At 50.7% G+C, this 13,681-nt stretch overlaps 1 protein-coding gene and 1 long non-coding RNA gene across 7 annotated transcripts in view; both read left to right on the top strand.

The window, feature by feature from the left end:
• The window catches only part of LOC119567620 (natural cytotoxicity triggering receptor 3-like), an 82,475-nt gene that overhangs the window by 20,377 nt on the left and 48,417 nt on the right, over window positions 1-13,681 (top strand). For all 6 annotated transcript variants that reach the window (XM_043527905.1, XM_043527903.1, XM_043527908.1 and 3 more), the window contains exon 4: window positions 6,097-6,106. In XM_043527905.1, the coding sequence (XP_043383840.1) occupies window positions 6,097-6,106 (10 nt within the window). The remainder of the gene's footprint in view (window positions 1-6,096; window positions 6,107-13,681) is intronic.
• On the top strand, window positions 7,594-8,817 carry LOC119567480. The gene is made up of 3 exons (XR_006285681.1): window positions 7,594-7,841; window positions 7,951-8,070; window positions 8,731-8,817. It is a non-coding gene; the product is annotated as an uncharacterized LOC119567480 (long non-coding RNA).

Here is a 13,681-nt window from a genome sequence, read left to right as displayed (position 1 = left end):
AGGGGATGAGGCGGAGGTTCGGTGACGTGAGTGAAGTGGGGTGGGGAGGGGAGCTTGGTTGCTGGTGCGTGCAGAGCACCCACTAATTTTCCCCCACGGGTGCTACAGCCCCGGAGCACCCACGGAACGGCGCCTGTGCCTGACAGGGCGGTATAAAAGTCGGTGTGTCAGCAGACAGCCAAGGGGTAGGTGGAGAGCGAGTGGACGGTGAGGAGAAGGAGAGAAAAGCAGAGAGAAGCTTGCTGAGCCGTCCATCTGTCCGACAGCCGAATGGAGAGCTGACGGAGCAGCAGGACACTGTCCCGTCCTGTCCAGCAGCAGAGGGAGGAGACGCAGAAACCCAAGGAGAACACAGCAGCGGAGAGAGAGAGCGCAGGAGGAACAATCAGCCAGGGAGTCAATTGGCCGTAGCTCCATCTAAGTCAATGGGGCCAGATCCCTGCTGGGATCAGTCGGCCGTAGCGCTTCTGACTTCAATGGAACGGATTTCCAGACGCTCAGTACCTGGCCCCACTGAGCTCAGTGCAGGCGCGGCCGCTTGACACCAGCTGGGATCTGGTCCAGAGGTTTTCCCTTCGCTTATTTAAAAACAGTTTTATAAACTCAAACATTTCTGGACCACAAGAGCTTTTAAATAAAGCATTTTTAATGAAAACTCTCTCCTGGAAAATGTTCTTTCCATGCAGAAATGGCTTGCAACGAAAACATACCTTTGTGAACTGTTCTCGTTGACAAAAGCGATATCACTTTAAAAAGGAAAATGCTTTGGGGGTGTTACAAATTATACCTGATAGGACACGCACACAACTGCTGCGAATTCTACCTGATAGGACACGCACAGTTCGAATCTAGGCTGAGGCACATGAACAAAGTCCACAACTGCAGAGTTCCCAAAAAACACCAAGTTTATTACGCTCAAGCGTGGTGCCCCCCTGCTAGTCAGGAGGGGACCCCGAATACAGATTATACAAAGGTTATATACCTCTTAGCAAAGCATGTTGCCCTCGTGCATCGGAAACCTTAGCCAATAAACAAACCCTTTTCTTATCTACCACCTATCCCTGCTTGGTGCATTCCTCGTGCTAAACTAGTATGTTCATTACACAGCATGGTCCTAAAGCCATGCATCAGTAACTTTTATTATCAGGATGGGAGGCCTCACATCAAAGGCCAGGAGATAGGGAGTTAGGGACAGACAAAGAAGAGATACCGGGAGTCAAGGCAGGCTGGAGACAAGGGGGAGGATTTTCACAGGAATGCAGTATCTAAGGAACACTCCTCCTGGTGCATGATGTGTTTGCTTTTAGACAATGGTGGGCCCCAAACCAAAATGGAGTCACATGTGCTAACTTTTCCTTAACAGGGGAAAATGTTTCTCTTTAGTGAAGATATTTTTCGACAAAAATAATTAAGGAAAATGATGTGTTTTCTCATGGACAAAAAGTGTGTGTGTGTGTGTGTGTGTATGTATATATGTGTGTGTGTTTAAATCTATATATAAGAGCTGACACAATATGCTCCACCCGAGTGCTAGCTGCATTTATGGGAATTCATGATTTTTCTTGATAAAAATAATGTTCTATATATAATAATATCTGTCAAGCTTCACCCCAGTGGTAGTTGCATTTATGGAACATATTTGCTTCTCCTTACGTAAATATCAACGTTACTGAAACAAGCACGTTTGCACTCGGAAATATATATGTCTTGTGAATGGACGACACACCTTGCTGAGAGGAAAGTTCTAGCAGAACGAAAGGGGTGAGTTTCTTCAGGCTTCTGACTTTTCCCCAGTGCAAATGTTTGTTTTGATAACACCCTAGGTGCCGACTCGATGTAGGAGGAGAGATTGAAACAGAGAAGAGGAGGTGACAGAAGGCTGGAAAATAAGGCTGTTCACCCCGTCTCAGACTACATGAGGAAGGGGTGTTGGGTGGAATTTCAAGCACTCCCAGGTGAGATGTTCAGAAAAGAGATTTTCCATCTATATTTTAATGCTTGTTTTTCTCCTTAATTGGGACAAAAAGATGAGATATTGGAAATTTGGGTGGAAAGTAAAATTCTAGCAGGAGAGACCCCCCCCGAGCCAGCCCACTCCCATCACTGCCTGGATTACATTCGGACCAGCTCCCCCCTCTCCGCCCCTGGCTAGAGAGATTTCTCTGCACATGTGAGGGCTAGAAGCATTTTTGGCACTGCAAGCTGAGAGCCTGGAGATTGACTCCAGCTCACGGGACGGAAACCATGGTCAGTTATTTGTTCATCGCACCTGGCCCTGACTCCGACACTTCTGTAGCTGATTGGAGCCCCCCCCCACCAGCTGCCACCTTTGCAGAAGTTGCAGCCCTGAAAGAGGCTGAATTTCCTGTTTCTCACCACGATGTGCAGGGGTGAAAGTGAAGACAGAGCCCCGAGCAACTCAGCACGTTTCAGCCCCCCACAGAAACTGCAGAAAGTACCAGTAGCAAATGGACCCTCCCTCATGGTGCTGAGTGCTGCCCAGACCCCCTCCCCTCTGAGAAGGATCGGGACCCCTGTCGTGCCAGGCTCTGCACAGACCTGAACTGAAGGATGACAAAGGGTCTGGACTCCTGGGTTCTCTCCCAGCTCTGCGAGGGGAGTGGGGACTAGTGGGTTAGAGTCAGGGGGGCTGGGAGTCTTTTTCTGCTAGACCACACTTAACCAGAACTTAGGCTAGAACCCAGGAGTCCTGACTCCCAGCCCTCCCCCCGGCTCCACCTCTCCTCACTCTCTCCCCACAGCTGCAGTGTGAGGATGGTGCCCATGGGAGCCAGCTGAGGTCACTCAATCAGGGTGAACTGCAAACAGAACGGGGAAGACAAACCCCAAGAGCTGGTGGATATTCCAACACTGAGATTTACCCAGCCAGCCCCAAACAGCCTCTGTACGACCTCCCTGGTTACTCAGAAGCCCAAAGAACGCAGTTCCCTTAAACTGCCCGGCCTCGTTGCATTTCAAAGCTCTATTCATTTACAGATCTTTCGAAGCAGTCTCTAAAGTTCGGCCATGGATCAGGTCAGTCTGGGAGTTCATTGACTCTTTCTGGCCCTGTCACCTTTCAGTGAGATAGATTACACTCCTAACGTCACACCCCCAACGCAAAATGGATGCAGGAAGGGATGACACAAACATCGCTGAGTGCATCCCAAGAGCTCCCCACCCTTGGTTCTGATTTACTACAGCAAGGATTGGGTTAGAGGCCGTACCAGTGTAGAACAGAAATGGTTTATCCAAGTCATGGTCCATAACGTGATTGAATCTCTTTATAAACTCAAGGTAAAACTTGGTTAGACCAATAGTGGATTGGATCTGCTGTTGCAGCAGGATTCCCGTATGTCTCACGTGATCTTGCCAAGAGCTAAAGAAAAGAGCGACTGGATCCATACAAGCTCCGGCAAACGTTTGGAACCCAATTAACATCAACTTAAGGTAGATATCACTGTTGTTTATAGTACAGGAATCTTGGCATTTAGCCATGAAAGCAATATGGTCGTGTGCCTGTTTCCCTTCTCATACAAAAAGAACAGGAGGACTTGTGGCACCTGAGAGACTAACCAATTTATTTGAGCATGAGCTTTCGTGAGCTACAGCTCACTTCATTGGAAAACATTTCTGTACAAAACATTTCTGTATAAAGCAGATAAAGACTGACTGGAGAATGTTTGGTTTTTTAGAAGGAATACGCCGATGACAAGAGATACGTGTTGCAAAAAATAAATATACCTCAGGGTGTGAAAATAAAAGATATTAAGCAAAAATTCCTTTCTGTAAAATAATGTTATTCCTCATGACAAAATATCCCAGAGAGGGTAAGGAGCATGACCCAAGATGAGAGAATGAACGGAGGACTGAACCCAGGAGTCCTGGCTCTCAGCCCCCCATCTCCCCTTGCTCAAAGCACTAGACCCCACTCCCCTCCCAGCAGGGGCCAGAGGAATGCACCCCCCCCCCATCCAGCCCTCGTCCCCAGCCTCTTGCTGCAGCCATCTCAGAAGCTCAGGCCACAAAACTTTCCACCGGCCCCCCCCGAGGTGACATTTCCGGAGGATGCTGAGGCTGAGCTGAGCTGGGCTGCGGAGCTCCCCAGAGAGCAGGGACCATGGAGCAGCTGCCAGCCCTGAGCACCGTCCTCTGCACCGTCCTCCTCATCCCCACCTGGGGAGCAGGTACTAATTTTACGTGTCCATCCATCCACTTACCCCATCCCTAGATCCATCTCTGTCTGTCCTTCTGTCCATCTGCCCAACCCCTAGATCCATCTCTGTGTGTCCATCCATCCACCTACCCCACCCCTAGATCCATCTCTGTGTGTCCATCCGTCCATCCACCTACCTCACCCCTAGATCTAACTGTGTGTGTCCAGCTATCGACCTACCCCATCCCTAGACCCATCTCTGTCTACCCATTCAGCCCTACCGCGACATCCATCTCATCTATCTTTTTATCCATGTACCCATCCATCCCACCCCAAAAAGAATATCTATATCTATCTAGATCTAGGGGTGGAGGATGCGTGCATGGATGCATAGATAGATATGGATATGTCACATCAGGTCAATGAGAAGTATTCTGTTTCTATAAACCAAATATTTCATTTCAGTATTGACTCTTCTTAATAATAGCAAATCAAACCAGTCTGGAAATGCAAAATCAAATCATTCTCTTTTGACCCTATCAAAAACGCTTTCTCTGCCCCAGTTTTAAACCAATTGTCACCCTGTCGATGAGACGGCATTTCCCAAGAGGAAAATGTTCGGTCAGGACAAATTCTGACCCCCTCTAGTTTGAAGCACAAATTGTATAAAGTGGAGGCATGTGTTTGTGGTGTATTTAAAAGGGTTAAAATGACAAGCTGCCGCTTTAATTTGTAAGGTGGTTTCCTGGCCCTTGTAAGGGGGAAGCCGTTCCATACCCCTCATTGTTTTGGTTGCCCTTCTCTGTACCTTTTGCAATTCTAATGTATCTTTTTTTGATTGGAGGCGACCAAAACTGCACGCAGGGTCCAAGGTGCGGGCGTACCATGGATTTATATAGAGGCAATAGGATATTTTCTGTCTTTTTATCTCTCCCCTTCCGAATGGATGCTCACAGTCTGGTGACTTTTTTCACTGCCGCTGCACATGGAGTGGATGTTTGCAGAGAACTATCCACAAAGACCCCAAGATCTCTCTTGAGTGGTAACAGCTAATTGAGACCCCATCAGTTTGTATGTACAGTTGGGATTCTGTTTTCCAATGTGGATGACTTTGCATTTACCACCATTGAGTTTCATCGGCCATTTTGTCGCCCAGTCACTGAGTTTAGTGAGATCCCTTTGTAATTCCTCACAGTCTGCTTTGGACATAGCAGTGTTGATGTTGGGTCTCTGTTGGGGTGGAAGTGAAAGCCCTGTGCAGTGTGTTATCGAGAGTGTTGTGAGCAATAGCAAGGTGGACAGGAACGCACAATTCTTTCCCCTTGGGTTCTTCTCTCCATGCTGCTAAGGTATCGGGCGGCTGGGGCGTGTCTTGATACCACTCGTCGTCCTTTTCCTTTGCTGCTATAATGTTTTTTGCCCTGGTTTACGAAGGTCTCACAGTGCATCAGAGCCCCGATGTCCGAGCGTACGTCGGTGAGACCGCGACACTCAGCTGCTCCTTCGAGTATAGATGGGGCAGCGTGGTTAATGTGACGTGGAGTAGAGCACCCGGAGTCGTCCTGGATTCTGACCATCCCTTCTACCGCGGACGGCTCAGTATGTCCCTCTGGGGTCTGCTCTTGAAAGGGGAGGCCACGCTGACCCTGTCGGAGCTGGAGAAGCGGGACTCTGGTCTCTATCAGTGCCACGTCAGCAACCACCAGGGAGAGCGCGGGACAGGAGCGGGCACCGAGCTGCGGGTGATGGGGAGAAACCAGAGTGACACAGGTGAGGTGGGGAATGGGGCATGGGGCCTTTCCCCTCTATGGGGTGCCAGCGCCGATCAGGCCCCAGGGTAGGGGACTGGCTGGCTCAGGAGGTGGGAATGGCTTACGGAGCTGTCCCCTCTATGGGGCGTTGGTCCAGGAATCTCCTAACCCCTCATTTCTATTGTCTAGGGTTTCCAGGGGGACGTCCACATACCCCACCCGTAGATCCATCTCTGTGTGTCCATCCATCCACCTCCCCCACCCCTGGATCCATCTCTGTCTGTCCATCTATCCTTCGACCCCACTCCACTATATTCAGCCCTATGTGTCCATATACCCTATCCCTAGGTCCATCTCTGTCTACCCATTCAGCCCTACCCCTACATCTCATGTATCTTTTTATCTATGTATCCATCCATCCCACCCCAAAAAGAATATCTATCTATCTATCTATCTATCTATCTAGATCTAGGGGTGGAGGATGCGTGCATGGATGCATAGATAGATATGGATTTGTCACATCAGGTCAATGAGAAGTATTCTGTTTCTATAAAACAAATATTTCATTTCAGTATTGACTCCTCTTCATAATATCAAATCAAACCAGTCTGGAAATGCAAAATCAAATCATTCCCTATTGACCCTATCAAAAACGCTTTCTCTGCCCCAGTTTTCAACCATTTGTCACCCTGTCGATGAGACGCATTTCCCAAGAGGAAAACGTTCCGTCAGGACAAATTCTGACCCCCTCTAGTTTGAAGCACAAATTGTATAAAGTGGAGGCATGTGTTTGTGGTGTATTTAAAAGAGTTAAAATGACAAGCTGCCACTTTAATTTGTAAGGGGCTTTCCTGGTCCTTGTGAGGGGGAAGCCGTTCCATACCCCTCATTGTTTTGGTTGCTCTTCTCTGTACCTTTTGCAATTCTAATGTATCTTTTTTTGATTTGAGGCGACCAAAACTGCACGCAGGGTCCAAGGTGCGGGCGTACCATGGATTTATATACAGGCAATAGGATATTTTCTGTCTTTTTCTCTCTCCCTTTCCTAATGGATGCTCACAGTCTGGTGACTTTTCTCACTGCCGCTGCACAGTGAGTTGATGTTTGCAGAGAACTATCCACAACGACTCCAAGATCTCTCTTGAGTGGTAACATCTAATTTAGACCCCACCAGTTTGTATGTACAGTTGGGATTCTGTTTTCCAATGTGCATGACTTTGCATTTACCACCATTGAGTTTCATCGGCCATTTTGTTGCCCAGTCACCCAGTTTAGTGAGATCCCTTTGTAATTCCTCGCAGTCTGCTTTGGACTTAGCTGTCCTGAGTGATTTGACGTCTAACGTCTCTGTGAGCATCTGCCGTGCCCAGAGCAGTGTTGATGCTGGGTCTCTGTTGGGGTTGAAGTGAAAGCCCTGTGCAGTGTGTTATCGACAGTGTTGTGAGCAATGGCAAGGTGGACAGGAACGCACAATTCTTTCCCCTTAGCTTCTTTTCTCCGTGCTGCTAAGGTTTCGGGCGGCTGGGGCGTGTCTTGATACCACTTGTCGTAGTTTTCCTTTGCTGCTATAATGTTTATTGCCCTTGTTCACGAAGGTCTCAGAGTCCTTCAGAGCCCCGCTGTCCTCCGAGCGTTCCCCGGCAAGACCGTGAACCTCAGCTGCTCCTTCGAGAACAGACAGGGCAGCGTGGTCAAAGCGACGTGGACCATATCACCCGGGGTTGTGCTGGAATCTGACCATCCTTTCTACAGCGGACGGCTCAATGTGTCCTTCCAGGATCTGCTCCAGAAAGGGGAGGTCACGCTGACCCTGTCGGAGCTGGAGAAGCGGGACTCTGGTCTCTATCAGTGTCAGATCAGCATCCACCAGGGAGAGAGCGGGACAGGAGCGGGCACCGAGCTGCAGGTGACGGGGAGAAACCAGAGTGACACAGGTGAGGTGGGGAATGGGGGCACGGGGCCTTCCCCCTCTGCGGCACCAGGGCAGGGGACTGGCTGGCTCAAGGGGCTGAGAATCCCCTAACGCTCCTCTCCATCGCCCAGGTAAAGAATCTGCCCACGTAGGGTGCTGCGCCCGGGAGCTCCTGTACCAGGTCGCCATCGCCCTGGGGCTCCTTCTCATCCTCGGCCTGGCGGCCACCCTCCTCCTGAAGAGACACCGAGGTACCAAACCGGAGCCTTCCCCCCGCTAACCTCCTGTCCCCATGGGCCAGGGCCTCTGCTAGTGAACGCACTGAAGTGGCCGTCTGTCCGTTGTGGTTCATGCTGGGTTGTCTGTCCATACAACTAACCCCGCCACGTCCTTCCTTCTCCTCCAATCCCTAGATCTCTGCAACTTCCCTCTTCACCCCAGACTCTCTCTCACACTCCTCCGTTTTAACGTTCCTTTCTTCTCCCTTCTTCCGCAGCGCCGCCCCCCTCGCAGCCCCGCCAGCGGCAGCCGAAGGTAAGACAATGCAGGCTGGGCCCTGTTCCATAGAGTGCTTGGGTCTGGTCTCCGGGTGACAATAAGGACTGGTACAATACAGTGAGGGGAGAGAACCCAGGAGTCCTTGCTCCCATCCCCCCTGCTCTAAGCCCCCATTCCCTTCCCAGAGCTGGGGATAGAACCCAGGAGTCCTGGCTCCCAGGCCCCCTGCTCTACCCAACTCGACCCCACTCCCCTCCCAGAGTTGGGGAGAGAACCCAGGAGTCCTGACTCCCAACCCCTCCAATCTGGGGTAACACTGTGGGATTTGCTCCCTGGGAGCTGCCTAAATTGGCCTGAATTAAGAGACCAGATCTGGGGTGATGGCGTCCTCACAGTGTATCTGTCCAACACAGGGTCACGGCAGCCGGGGGGCCGAGGAGAGCGAGAGCCTGCACTACGCAGAGATTAAATTCCAGACTCCAGGACGCAGGGAACACACCTCCAACGACACCCAGCGACGCTGAGTCCCTCCGCACCCAGCACCACCTGAGTCCCTCACACTCACAGCCACATCGCCACGAGGGAATTCCCCACAGGAGGAGACCCTCACAGGGTTTGAGGGAGAGCAGAAGAAAATTGTGGGTGTGAAAGTCCATGTGAACCCCAACAAAACCCAACTAGCCCTCTCTACGGCAGGGAATAATCGACTAGGGCATGGTCTGACCCTCAGGAAATGCCTTCTCCGGGGCCTCCTGGATATAACTATATCACGTCCCTGTGTGTTATTTCCCTGTCCTCTCTGGAGTGATTGCAATGCCTCCCTGTGGAGCGTGACCAGCTGGGGGTAATTAACGCAGCGTCTGGTCCCTCTTCCTAACTGAGCACGAAGAGAAACGCTCGCCCAGCTCAGCATCCTGTGGGCGGTGGAACTGGTCTGAGCGACCAGCGTGACTGCTCCAGCCGGCTGGACTTGCTCAAAGAAAGTGATTTTTTTTGGTCTAAAAATTAAATAATTTCTTTGTGTGAAAAACTGTCTGTTTTCAGAGTTTTTTTGAAAAAATGTGTTTGGGTAAAATCTTTTGGTTTTTCTCCCTCACTTCCCTCTTCCCTTCAATCTCGTTGTGATGGTCCAAAATCTTACAATCATTTCCAAAAATTTGCTTTTCAGAATATCAACTTTTTTCCCTATGAAAAAAAAAAGATATTTTCCTGAAAATTTGATATTTTGTTCTGGAACATCATCCCTTCCCCGCCCCCAGTGAAAATGTGTCATTTTATCCCTGAAAATGGGGACACTTCCCTCCCCCCCGACCAAAACAATATTTTTTTCATGAAAATCTTTTCTCCCCTGTAAATTGGAATTTTGCCCCCCGCAAATGTTATTTTTTCAAATGATGAGTGGGGGAAGAAGGAAAAAAGAGAGAAAAAGAAGGAATTTAATAGAAATCACTGGGGAAAAACAACCAGCAATGTCGAGAAGTAATTGCAAAAAGAACAGGAGGACTTGTGGCATCTTAGAGACTAACCAATTTATTTGTGCATCAGCTTTTGTGAGCTATGCATCCGGGATGCTTCCGATGAAGTGAGCTGTAGCTCGCAAAAGCTTATGCTCAAATAAATTGGTTAGTCTCTAAGGTGCCACAAGTCCTCCTGTTCTTTTTGCGAATACCGACTAACATGGTTGCTACTCTGAAACCTGAGAAGTAATTGAAACACCAGGCGGGAAATTGATCTCTGATGTTTTTCCTCTTTGGGTATTTACCATTTTTGTGGGATTTTTGTCCCTCAACCACTTTTCTCCCCTCCCCACCTCCCCATCGTCCCTGACCTGGGGAAGGGGACTCACTCCCTTTCTGATACCCCGCCCCAAATACATCCCGGAACCTTTCAACGCGGCTCCTGTTTCCCACCCGGACCCCATAAGAAACTACGGGCAAGTCCTTCATTTATGTTAGAGGGGTTGATGCCACTTCCGGTTGTTTCCTCCTTCACTGAGATCCACTTCCACTGTCTCCCTCTCCCTTTGAAGTGTTAATCCCAGTTTCACCCGCCCCCCCCGCTTTAAATCCTGCGGGACCCACCACACCCCGGAACCCTCCCCCTCGTCTTTCCCACCCGGATCATCGAGAGCGTGGCACCCAACGGTGGGCAAGCCATCTATGGCTATAGTCCTGATGCCACATCCGGTCCACTCCCGCCCTGCCTTGGGCCCACTCCTTGGACTGTCTTCTGTCCCCCTCCCTCACCACCTGCTCTCCTTGGAGCCATGTAACCGCTGCAGAACCAAACACACCCCGAAACTTTCCCTCGAGGCCTCCTGTTTCCCACCCGGACTCTGTCGGGCAAAGGTCAGCCGATCCGAACGCTGAGGGAAACAACGGCTGCGGGCTAAAAACAGAACGGCCCGTCTGGAACGGGGGCAGTTGGGCAGCAGAGGCGCCAACCGCGGCTGGCGGGTGCTCGACCCCCGTCTGCAACCGGCCCCGCCCCAACTCCGCCCTTGCCCCGCCCCATTCCAACCCCTTTCCCAAAGTCCCCGCCCCAACTCCGCCCCCTCCCTGCCCCCATTCCAACCCCCTTCCCCAAATCCCCGCCCCGTCCTGCCTCCTCCCCTAAGCGCGCCGAGTCCCCGCTCTTCCCCCCTCCCTCCCGGAGCTTGTTCCGCCACGAAACAGCTGTTTTGCGGCAGCAAGCGCTGGGAGGTGGGCAGGGAAGCAGGGACGGGACGCGCTCAGGGGATGAGGCGGAGGTTCGGTGACGTGAGGTGAGGTGGGCTGGGGAGGGGAGCTTGGTTGCTGGTGTGGGCAGAGCACCCACTAATTTTCCCCCGTGGGTGCTACAGCTCCAGAGCACCCATGGAACGGCGCCTGGGCCTGACAGGGTGGTATAAAAGTCAGTGTGTCAGCAGACAGCCAAGGGGTAGGTGGAGAGCGAGTGGAAGGTGAGGAGAAGGAGAGAAAAGCAGAGAGAAGCTTGCTGAGCCGTCCATCTGTCCGACAGCCGAATGGAGAGCCGACGGAGCAGCAGGACACTGTCCCGTCCTGTCCAGCAGCAGAGGGAGGAGACGCAGAAACCCAAAAAGTGTGTGTGTGTATTTGCGTATAAGTGTGTGTATTTACATCTATATGTAATAGCTGACACAATATGCTCCACCCCAGTGCTCGCTGCATTTATGGGAATTCATGATTTTTCTTGATAAAATTAAATGTTCTCTATATAATAATACCTTGCAAGCTTCACCCCACTGGTAGTTGCATTTATGTAACATATTTGCTTCTCCTTACATAAATATCAACGTTATTGAAACAAACACGTTTACACTCGGAAATATATATGTCTTGTGAATGGACGACACACCTTGCTGAGAGGAAAGTTCTAGCAGAACGAAAGGGGTGAGTTTCTTCAGGCTTCTGACTTTTCCCCATTGCAAATGTTTGTTTTGAAATCACCCTAGGTCCCGACTCGGTGTAGGAGGAGAGATTGAAACAGAGAAGAGGAGGTGACAGAAGGCTGGAAAATAAGGCTGTTCACCCCGTCTCAGACTACATGAGGAAGGGGTGTTGGGTGGAATTTCAAGGGCTCCCAGGTCAGATGTTCAGAAAACAGATTTTCTATCTATATTTTAACACTTGTTTTTCTCCTGAATTGGGACAAAAAGGTGAGATATTGGAAATTTGGGTGTGTAACCCTTCTGCCCGTCAGAGTTGGCAGCAACAAGGGCCGGGTTCAATATCTAGGGGATCCATTCCAATAACACAATGCAAACCGGCTCGAGCCCCCACCCAGTGACCTGGGACAAATATATACCACCCCTGCTGGGCTCCTCCAAGAGGCAATACTTCCCCTCTCGCAAGCACATAGTCTGAGTGTAGCAAAAAGCCTTTTAATAACAGAGAGAAACAATGTGGCATTATGTTGCGGAAACACCACCAACAGGATTCATAACACAACCCATGAGCAAAAAAACGCCACCCCAAGCAAACTGGGGCATGTCCTTTCCCTTTGGTTCTTGAGTCCAGCAACCCCAAATCACCCAAAGTCCCAAAAGTCCAATGACCCAAAAGTCTCTGTCCCTGGTCAGGGCAGCCCCAGAGTTCGAAAGTTTATCTGCAGGGCTTTACCTCCCAACCTGGGGTGGAGATGGGGGTGGGGGTAAGAGGCACCTTACATGATCTGAAGCTGAGCGCCCCACAGCTCCATAGGCCTTCGCTCCGCTCCACTCCGCTCCGCTCGCCGCCCCACGAACTGCTTCGCTCAGCTCTGGGCCCACCAGCAGCTCCCGCTGTCCCATGAACCGCTCCACGTCCCACCAGCAGCTCCTGCCGTCCTATGAACGGCTCCACCAGCCTGTCCACAAGGCTCTCTAGCCGTCCCGCAAACTGCTCCATGGTATATCTCCAGGCTCCCCCACTACTTAACACAACTCAGTGATTTCAGCTCTTAGTCAGTTCAGCTCTTTGGTGAATTCAGCTTGTAGTAGGGGAGCCCCAGTGCTGGTGCAGTATTAGCCCAAAGTGAGCTCAGCAGCCTGTAACTAGACTCCTAATGGAATCAAAATTAGCTCTGATTATTCCACAGTGGAGAGAGGAGGAAGTGCAGTTAGCATGTAAGGCCCTCACAAAGGGGCCCATGCCACTAGGTATTAATACTTGTTCCCAGCCTCTCTCAATTCACACAGTTTTGGAACCCATGACCCTTGCCTAGCGAGTGCTACTTAGCTGATGGTGAGTCCCTCCATCATAACAAAAGGCCAAGTACAGTTCCAAGCACAGTTCCCATAATCAGGACAATAACAATTTATTCTTCCTGCCCCAATAACAGAGACACTGGGGATCCCACAGCAGCCAAAGTGACCATTTGGGCAGCTATGGCCTCATTCTAGGCGGGGTGGGTGTGCCTATGCAAATGAGATCGGCCCCTCAAGTTCTTTTCCACAACTTGCCACACCTCACCACCAGATGTCAGGGTGGAGCTCATCCTGACACTGCTTACATCCTCCCCCCAGCCGAGAATTTGTCGTCCCGACAAAGCACAATCCCTTTATACCAACTCATTGGTTTCCTCCAAAGGGCCTCAGGAAGCTTCCCCACTTTAGCTTCCACAAGCCTGTGTGCTAAATGTATTGGCTCCTCACTAGTCACCCCAGGTGCATCATAAGTTAACCGTTTCACTGGTCTTATCACCCTGTCTCGTCTATTGAGAATCTCTGTTGCCGAGGTAGGGGAACATCCTCTTGAGTGACGGATGGAGAGGCTTCCCTGGAGGGTCCCTTGGCTACTGGCGTAGGCCCCTGCACTCCTAGTTCTAACGCTGGAGGGTCCAAGGTGCCCAGGACATCCTCTACCTGGGTGTCTCCATTGTCCA

Source organism: Chelonia mydas, chromosome 14, assembly GCF_015237465.2.
Source record: "Chelonia mydas isolate rCheMyd1 chromosome 14, rCheMyd1.pri.v2, whole genome shotgun sequence".
Taxonomy (NCBI): domain Eukaryota; kingdom Metazoa; phylum Chordata; order Testudines; family Cheloniidae; genus Chelonia; species Chelonia mydas.
Note: the sequence above shows the minus strand (reverse complement) of the source record. Positions and strands in the feature narration are given on the sequence as shown.